Source organism: Impatiens glandulifera, chromosome 4 (assembly GCF_907164915.1).
Source record: "Impatiens glandulifera chromosome 4, dImpGla2.1, whole genome shotgun sequence".
NCBI lineage: Eukaryota > Viridiplantae > Streptophyta > Magnoliopsida > Ericales > Balsaminaceae > Impatiens > Impatiens glandulifera.
In genome coordinates this window covers 56,421,971-56,432,175 of record NC_061865.1, presented here as the reverse complement: position 1 = coordinate 56,432,175, position 10,205 = coordinate 56,421,971, and the positions used below count along the sequence as shown (strand labels likewise).

Sequence of the window (10,205 nt, the reverse complement as noted above, 5' to 3'; positions counted from 1 at the left end):
TTCTATGTATATTGTTTAAATCAGATCATATATTTTAAATATCTGAATTTATATAATCAAACCTACATTTTTTTGTATGATCCTTTTTTTTTTGTTAAACAAATATCATTTAATATTGAACCTGATTGATAAAAGTCACGTTGACCATAAGATGATATTTAGTTATTTGTTTTTTTCTGATTTTTAATCAAGTAAAAACTAGTTTTTAAGGTAAAAAGACAAAAATATCATTTTTTTTCTCTTTCTATAATGAAATATAAATTAATTTTATATAATTTAATAAAAGATAATTTTGAGTTTTAAATAAATAAAAGAGTGAATATATTATAATATATAATTGAAATAATGAATGAAATGATAATTTAATTTTAGGATAAAAATAAAAAATAAATAAAATCAGGCCTTAAAAGTAATATTGACTTAAGACAACAAATATTTAAAAATTAAACTTAGTTAAAAAGACTTTTTTTTTTTTTTAAATAGATGATAATAAACCTATATAAAACATTATTTCATCAAAAATACTTTATAGAAAACATCTCAAGTAATTTGCAGCTAATACAAGCTAGCATTATACTTAAGATCTCACATCCTCAACATTTATGAAATAATTATTGAATCAAACATGTCCTCTAATTATCATTATTAGTGATAATCTTCACTACACTTTTGAAATTTGCAGTTGAACTCCCATCTGGCTCAACAGCCTTAATAGCCACTTCCCTTAAGCGTCGAGCGTTCTCTCGCATTTGAACGCCATCTTCCGACGACAAAACCCTCTTCAACGCAGCGACCGCGCCACCTTTTGTAATTTTTCCGGTCGGAATCTTCAATCCGATTTCCCAAACACTCTCCACCATCCTGCTGTTCAGATTCTGGTCCCCAATGAATGGCCTACAAATTAAGGGCACCCCGCCAACTATCCCCTCATTTATCGAGCTCCACACACAATGCGTCAAGAACGCTCCGACCGATGCATGGTTGAGAACTTGCTCTTGCGGCGCCCACGAAACAAGTTTCCCTTTTTCCTTTGTCCTTTCCAGAAACCCTTTTGGTAAGAACCGTTTCGCTTCGTCCTTGATTAACCAGAGAAACGGGAATTGGGTTTCCTCCAACGCTTCCGCCAATGCAACTATCTCCTCCGGCGAGAGCCTAACTATGGGACCAAACACTGTGTAGCAGACTGATGCAGGCCCAAAACCGTCCAACCATTGAAGACATCCGCTCTCGTCGGATAAATTGACAATGGGTTGGACAAGGTTGGCCGGCCCGACGCAGAGGAATTTTTTTAGGTTGGATTTGAGATCAAACGTAACCTCAGGCTCCAACTCTTCGAAGGTATTCACGACGACTGCGGCTGCGTTCGGAAGCTTCAACCCCATTTCCCGGAGCAATTCGAAAAACGGAATGGTCAAGTCACCTGATATAATCCCTTCTGGTAAATCATCAATCTTTACTTTCGACATTCCAGGGATGAAATTCAACGATTCGTCGACGTTAACATTACCCACTTCTTTACCAATCCTTTCTCTAATCAAATCCGTGCGAAAATGCGTCGAGAGAGCGCACGCCGCGGACGTCCAATAAGGAACCCAAGGAACGCCAGTTTCCGCGGCCAAATCTGCAGAAAACCCCAGAAAAGCATCTGTTATCAAGCAACTTACTTTAATCCCTATTTCTTTTTCCGCAGCCGTAATAGCTTCCGAGAAGCTTGTATAGGCCGCGGAGAAGAACATATTCATGCACTCCTGTTTCCCTCCGGAAAAAACGTAATCTTTCGGTACTCCATCAGAGACATCAAACGACTTGATTCTGTTATTGGGTTCCGATGAGAATAGTCTCGCGTTTGAAGTGGCGGTGCTGTGGAAGGAGAAGGTTACGTTTGGCGCAGCCTCGGCCAGACGCCGGACAAACGCTAGGAGGGGAGCGGCGTGTATGCCGAACGGGAACGCAAGAACAGCCACGTGAAGCTCCGTGTCCATTTTATGATGTAATGTACTTAGGATTGTAATTGTTAATGTAATCCCTGATCCTTCACATATATATATATATATATAAGACTGAGTAGAGTGTCTATAATTGGTACAATAAACTATCACTATCACATGATATATAGCTCATCTAACTTTCAATGTTACTCCATTATATATATTCAATTTAATTTTAATAATTCAAATCATAAAAACATAATGTTTTAGTTCAATCTTGATCTCCAATCCTCTTACTATATGAGGTACAAGATACTACTAAAATCTTAATCAATTTGAAACGACTTAGTTTCGATCATTCTGGTGACGTAGTCTGTGATAACTAATCTGAATTGTCCTGTTTAGAGCATTTTTTTTCGGTTTAACCAGTAGTTGACCGAAGTGGGGCGGAAATGTTATTTGTCTCTCCCGTCCCGACTCGTCTCAATCTCACTCTGATTTTACTCCGAATACTATAAACACAATTAAATATATATATATATATATATATATAATTACCGATATATTTATTTATTTATTATATTTTAAAAAAGTTTTAAGTTTATTTATTTATAATAATATAAATATTCAATATATTACCCCATATATTATATATAATAAATAATTAGAGAATATGATATAAATAGTATTGCACAAGAATTTTTCGAACCCGAACGAGACAAGAATAGATTTCGTCCCTGCAATTAAGAGAATTCTTTCAAATTAAAAATATTTGATTGTATATTTAATTTCTTCTTATTTTTAGTTATATTTTTTTATGTAGATGTAATAAAAATATAGTTTTTTGAATAAAAATAATAATAAAGATATTCCAAACTCGTGATATGTTTAATTTCTTCTATTTTTAGCTCTTTATTTCCGTTGTTCCCTTCTTCTTCGATCATGGATATAAACAGTTGACCTATTGGGGCCCTTGTTATTTATTTTTGATAATTGTTCTAATTTAATTTTAATAAAATAAATTAAAATTATTTTAATATTTTAATTAATACCGTTAAGGGTAAATTATTGGTTTGACTGACCGCCGTTGACCGGGACCGGTGCCGTGGCCGGTGGTGGGTTTTATTTTTTATTTCTCTCATACGTTATGGGGTTAGCTAGCTAAAATTAAATTAAATTAAATGAACTGAGATTTATGAATAAGTGATTGATTGTTTATTCCAACTTGAATTAGTGGAGGGTTGCCAGTTTCGGGAATTCCTGTCCCCTCACATTGAAAGTTAGAGTAATTTTTTTAAATTACGTTTTTCCTTCTCACAGATCCCGTAACATAGGATCATATCCCTGAATTAGTGTCGTCCCGATAATTAGGTTGCCCCATTCTTATGTAAAAAAACGCCAAAAATAAATTTTATCTGTACTAATCTCAGTTAAAAATATTATTAAACAAACTGTTTTTATGAAATTAAAAACCATAATCAAATAAAAATTATATTTTTTTTTTATCATAAACTACTAAGCTATACACTTTTATGTTAAAAACATCTGTTCGGTCGAAACACTACAATCAAATGATTTTTTCACTTACTAAAGAGGTGGTCAATTGAAAGTTCTTGATCAAACACAAGGGAAGGGCAAGGCCATATGAATGGGTTTCTGGCGACTAAGCCATGATGCCTTTTTAAGTAATTTTATCTTTTTTTCTAGAAAAATAATTCTTTTTATCTTAAATTTTTGTGTGATGAGATAGCCTTTTATTGTGAAATTATTTAAAATTTTATTTTTTAAAATAAATAAGTTGCTCTATGTGTAAACTGTCCTAGCTCGTGAGTTTGTTGGACTTATCTAGGGTCGGCCTGTCTTGAATCAATCAGAGTAAAATGAAAGCGCTTACAGGAAAATAAAAAGGGAGGAAAAGTGAAATTGATTTGAGTAACCGTTGGTTTGAAGGAAATGAGATACTATGGACGGAGTTGTACTATATAAACTAGATAATATACCATGTGGACGATTATAGTTATAAAACAAAATAAAGAATGAGATACATAAAAAATAAAATTTATAAATTATTTCGAACATAAATAGTCGTACAAAATTAAAATAATTAAAAACACACAAAAACATCTTACAAACCTTAAAATTTATATTTCTCATACTTTCTTCTTAAATTAAAAAATTAGCATAGTCTCATAATCAAAATATATATACTTCAATTTATGATATTTTTAGTAGGAATTAAATATGTAACAATTGATTTTTTAAACTCGATTCTTAACATATAAGTTATTCTAATTAGTTTACTTAGTAATTATTGTTAGAATAAAATAATATATTTTTAAATATAAAAATAATTCTTAAAATTAAATAAGTAATAAGTATATGTTAATTGAAATTTTAAATACTCTATTTAAATTTTTGTAATAATATCAACAACTCCTTTAATCCTTATTGCTTCTTTGACTATGAAGCAAACTTTATCATATAAACAAAAAATTTAAAATATTTTTAAAATATTTTTTTAATCAAATTATGATACACTCATAATATGCATTTCTAATTCAAAAAACTAAGAATATTTTGAACTATGAACTTAATGTGCAACTAATACTATATATGAATCATTTTTAAATTGCAGATTACTTTAAAATTTTATTATTGACTCATTCATCATTAAATCCAAATTATGTTACGCACAATTCCAATTGAACTGTGCAATTTAAAATAAAGTACACAGTTCGATCCCTAACTTTGGATGATGATCTCCGTCAATTCTAATTGACCAGCTATAAATTATGTTACATTCTAATAGAACGGATCAATCCCTAGCACTCTATCTGGATGTGATCTGTTACGCACAATTTATCTCCATGTTATTTCGCTTTCTAATAACGAATTTATCGGTTCGATCCCCACGTCTCTTCTTTGTAATTCTTCGTATTTAATAACTTCATCGGTTTGGTCAATCCATTAGACTCGTTGTTCTAGCAAGCTAGAGATATTGGAGATTCACAAAAATTAGATAGAAAACGTTTTTCCTTACTGGTTAACCAACATTTCTTCCCTGCAAGTTTTAGATCTTTTCGGTGTTATACCAGTTGAAATATGCAATCTGGTTAACCACGAAGAGCGCAGAGTTGCTGCTAATAGCTCCTAGTCGGGTTGATATTTGAAAATGTGGTTTGCAGAAGGGGATTGATAATATAAATTATGTAGAAAAAAAATAATGACATGGTAATATAAAAATAAATATATAAATGCCACATAGGTGATAGGACACAAGAAACAGAAGTTGGTTCCCGTTAAAAAAACATCTCTATAAGTTCAGTTCGTTTGTTAAAAATAACCCAAGTTGAGTTTACCAACCCAAGTTGGAGCCTATATACTTTCAAAATTAAATTATATAAAAGAATTTAAAATATTATTATTTTATTTGTTTAAAATGTTGAAATTATAAAAAATATTATACTTTCATTAATTTTAATATTGAATTTTAAATATAAAATGTTATTAATTTAGTTAGTTAAAATGTTGAATTTTAAATATAAAGTGTTATTAGTTTAGTTAGTTAAAATGTTGAATTTATATTATGAAGTTGTAAATTTAAAATTTGTGTATATCTTAATTTTTCAAGTTTATGGGTGAGCAGGTCAACCCACGACCCCGACTCAAGTATCCAGACACTTTGAAATTAACCATTATTATTATTATTATTATTATTATTATATTATTAGAAAATATATATAAAAAAAGTTAAAATTTATAAATAAATTTAAAATATTAAAGTTAAATGATTATAAATGTGTTTATCAATTTTAAAGCTGAATTAAAATATAAAGTATATTATTAGTTTAGTTAGTTAAAATGTTGAACTTATTGTGAAGTTGCAATATTACTCTCACGTTTTTTTAATTTTTTATGTGAAATAATTAATCAATTTTATTTTTTATTCATTTTAACATTAAATATATATATATATATATATATTTATATTATTTTTAAAATGATTAAAAAATAAAATAAAAACTACATCGATTTCCCAAAAGATATATAATATAAACACACGATAAAAGAAGATATATAAATATAAATTGGTAAAAAAAAATAATAAATAACACAAAATATAACGAGGTTCGGCCAACAATATCTACATCCTTGGGGAGTCGTCCATTGTATTGATTTTCCATAGAATAATGATTCAAGTAACTCTAGGTTACAATGTCTCAATTTATAAGAGTACATCAAAAGTCAAAAAGACTAAACTACTACTCTTAAGCTCAATAAAGGCTTAAAACTCATTACAATATAAACTCTAATAAAATATAAGGACTTCACCAAAGTAGTACAGTGATAAGAGTCGGATTAAGAGACCAAAAAGTCACGAATTCGATTCTTTTTAATATTCAATTAATAAAATATGAATACAAAACCAACACAAACCATAATTAAGATAAAATTATAATTTCACCTATATTAAGGAATGCATTGTAATATGTCCACCAAAGAGTTAACCCTCACCAAAGTGTAGACTCAATATTGGAGCACCATATATACATCTAAGGTTATTACAAAGAAAATAGTGAGGGTTTTATAGTCTAGTTAGTTAAATATTTTAATAATACTATTAAAGTTACTGATAAATCAGTTTTTTTTATACTATACTAATTGATTGTGGTATACAAAAATCAAGACCATGTGAGTCCAATTAATTAGAATCTTATCTAAGGATTCTTAAATAGCAATGGTGAATAATGAAGTGTATATATAATTGTTCATATAAACCTCTTGAGGAGAGCAATTAGTAATTAATTAGGTTTAAATAAATTTAGTTTCATTACTATTATATTTAGTGATAACAAAAAGTATCAATTAATTAACCATGCATGTAAAATAAAAATATCACTCTCATAAATTCAATTAAAAAAATAAAAATTAAAAGAGGCCTAGATAGCTACAGCCTGCCTGCCTACATGTGATCGGTTTTCAGCCAATCACCGGCGGGCAGTAGTCGGCGTGGCCAAGAATGTGGGTTTCTCTTCCCCGGCCATAATAACCAGAATCTTCTCCTCCAAGGTCACCGGAGGAGGAATCATCACTCGCTTTCTCTTATCATCCAACTCCAAATCCCCGTCGTCGCCGGAGTAATCGTCTCCTTCATATTCATTGCCGCCGCCGCCGCCAAAATGACCGGAAAGAGTCCAGTAGAAACAAGTGAGGATGAGAAGGGCCAAGGCAATTATGCCCACCATCGCCGCCAAACCCCCGAAGAGGTATGGAATAGGGGAGTTCCATTTCCAGGTGGGGGATGAAAGGGTTGGCCGGAAAGTTTCAGCTCCGGTGATCGTCATTTGTAAATTGTCACGCCAAGCAGCAGTCTTTAAAGGGTGTATTCTTCCAAAAGCTTCACGGGAAATTAAGAGATTCATTTTTTACAGTCTGGCTGGCTGGTTTTGGTGTCCCACGTTTTCTATGCATCTTAACATTTTATTTATTTCTTTTTATTTATACATCATCTTGGGCAAGATTCTCAAATTGATTATAAATGGATTAAGAAATTCGAGTTTTTGAGGACTAGAAAAAAAATTGTAATAGGTTTAAAAAAATAACGTAAAAATTGTGATAGAAAGAGAGAGTGTATAAAGGTAAGTTTTTCTTTTTTAGAAATATTAGATAAAAAAAATATATAAAATTAAAAAATTTAAGAAATTAAAGAAATTAAAGGTAATTTAACATTTATAAAAAAAAAATATTTTTTTTTTTTCAGGATGAACTAATCTTTGTTCATGGGTTAGTAAATTGTGTAACATTTATTTAAGCAGATTACAAAAATGTAACAAATTAAGTGATTGTTACAGAATTTGGAATTAGGTGTGCTTAAATATATTTATGATTGGCGTGAAAAATAAAAGAAAAGTGAATTATATTGAAAGAATGATATATTTAAATTTCATCTTATTTTATTAAAATAAAATATACTACAAATATTAGTGAATGATCTCCAAATAATAATAAAAAATATCAAGCATGTGGAAAATTAGGCATGTAAACGTACATGATAACATTAACAATATAAAAACATCAAACAAGTTGAAACAAATAACAAATATCATAAAGAGGCAATTTTTTTTTGTTTCCAATCAAAGAAGAAGCATCCTCTATTCAAATTTATTTGTTACAATTGTAATTCAGTTCACCTATATAGTAACAAATGTAAAATTAGAAAAATGTGACAAAAACAAACAATGTTGAACAAGCATGATAGCCAAATTAATCCGCATTTATTATACATTAAATTTTAGAAAATAATTTAGTTCTCTATTTTATTTTTTCTGATTTTAGGTGCCACAGGGGCGACCACTTAGCTAGCCTCACAACCCTAGGGCCGACCATGAGGCCACCTTACACAATCTCTTGTTGATCTAGGCTACTTCGATGACTCGTTTTAAGCATTGGGTTTTAAAAATGATTTGAGAATGAAAAAAACTAATTATAGGATTTGAGGTATTTGAAACCATTATTTGTAGTAGTAATTTTGCTATTCTGGCTTACCATTAGAGAACGTGTTTTTTACTTCTATCCGTTGAGTAGTGTATCACACAATTTTCTATCCAACCCAAACAGTCTTTAAAGGTGAATAGGGGCAATCATGATCAAAAGTAATGTTTTTGTGATGTATCAAAAATTGGTATGTTTTTTTGTGAATAGGGAATTTCAAATTTTTTTCATTTTTATCTAAATTTAGATATTGGGTTAATTGAGATTTTATAGCATTTTTTAAAAACAAAATGCTGAAAAAATTGATATTTTAAGTTTATAATTGGTTAAATTATTATATATCCTTTTGTTTTTAAATTTTATAAAAATATAAATGTATTTTAATTAATAAAATTGAGTGTTTTAAATAATTAAAAAAATAAGATATTGGTTGTGTTCAGTGCTAGGCTCCGATATTTAAATATATATATTTTTTTTGAATGGATTTATTTTTAAACAATCACAGTTTGATTTTTTTTTATCAGAGTTTAGCCCAAATAAAATTTTATCAATTTGAATTATAAATTTAACATTTAGTTCGGATGAAAAGAAAAAATTAATTTAGTCGGTTGAATTATTAAAATTTAAAGTATATAAAAAAATAAGACTATTTTTAATATTTGGATATTGTAGATGGTTAAAGGTTTTACTAAAAATAAGTAAATAATTGTGATTAAACTAAAACAACATTCTTCTTATTTATATAATATTACATTAATATTTAAAAAATGTGAAAAAAATATTATTTAAAAATTACCTAATTAAAATTTTGTTTTTATGAACTTAAAAAATGAAAAAGTTAATTTAAAAATGAAACATATTATATTAATATTGTATTTTAAATTTAAATAATTTAAAAAATTATATTATAAACGATCAAATGTATCTTGTGACCCGATTATCATTAAAATGAAATCTAATATATCTAGATGAATATCAAAATAATCTCGAAAGGTTGTCAACTAATAATTCTCGAAAGGTGTTGTCATTTATGCTCATATATATGATGTATTTATTCATTTTCTTCAAGGGTGTGGCGGTGAAATTGAGATAATAATGTTTAAATTTATATGAGATTTTATAATTTATCGTTTTGTCATATAGTTAATTGTGATAATGTTAAATGTTTTAAAAATCAAAGTGGTGTTGATTAAAATAGTATAATGCGGAAAATATTTTTTTTTGTTTTAGTGTTTTGTTTATAACATATCAAGTTACATTCAACTAAACAAATAACATAAATAAAGAGACGCGAGCTTGAGCGTGAAAAACCCTTAACAAAAGTAAAATTCACAGAACTCTTAAGCCGATTAAACGATCCACTATACTATCGTTTATAATTGGTTACACAAAATTATTACAAAATAAAGTTTACAATCTAGCTAATAGATTACCTAAACATTCAAGAACATCGTCATCATTAAAAATGACATATACGTATAAAATGTATTTGTACTCATGGTAAAAATACCTAAACCTAAATATTTAGAAAAAGAAGAGAAAGTAGTTGAATAAAAATAGTTTTTTTTATTGTAAAGTATAAATAATATATATAATAGTTAGTATACTATATTATTAGTCTAAACTTAATGGGTCGGACACCCCAACAAGAGGTATGGGTATTTGAGATCATGTTTCCTTTAATAAGGTTTTTCTATCGAAATTGTGAGTTAATTTGTAATTGAGCTGAATAGTCTTTGAGCATCAATGATAAGATGTAAATATGGTTAAATTTGTCTAATTGGT

The 10,205-nt window shown here is 28.7% G+C and overlaps 1 protein-coding gene across 1 annotated transcript; it reads right to left on the bottom strand.

The window, feature by feature from the left end:
• Positions 1–632: 632 nt before the first annotated feature.
• Positions 633–1,982, bottom strand: LOC124935480 (anthocyanidin 3-O-glucosyltransferase 7-like). The gene has a single exon (XM_047475911.1). It carries the CDS (start codon positions 1,980–1,982, stop codon positions 633–635), a length of 1,350 nt encoding a protein of 449 aa, XP_047331867.1.
• Between the last annotated feature and the right edge of the window lie 8,223 nt (positions 1,983–10,205).

Coding starts and splice junctions, on each gene's coding strand:
- LOC124935480 (XM_047475911.1), bottom strand. CDS start 1,982: ATGGACACGGAGCTTCACGTGGCTGTTCTTGCGTTCCCGTTCGGCATA.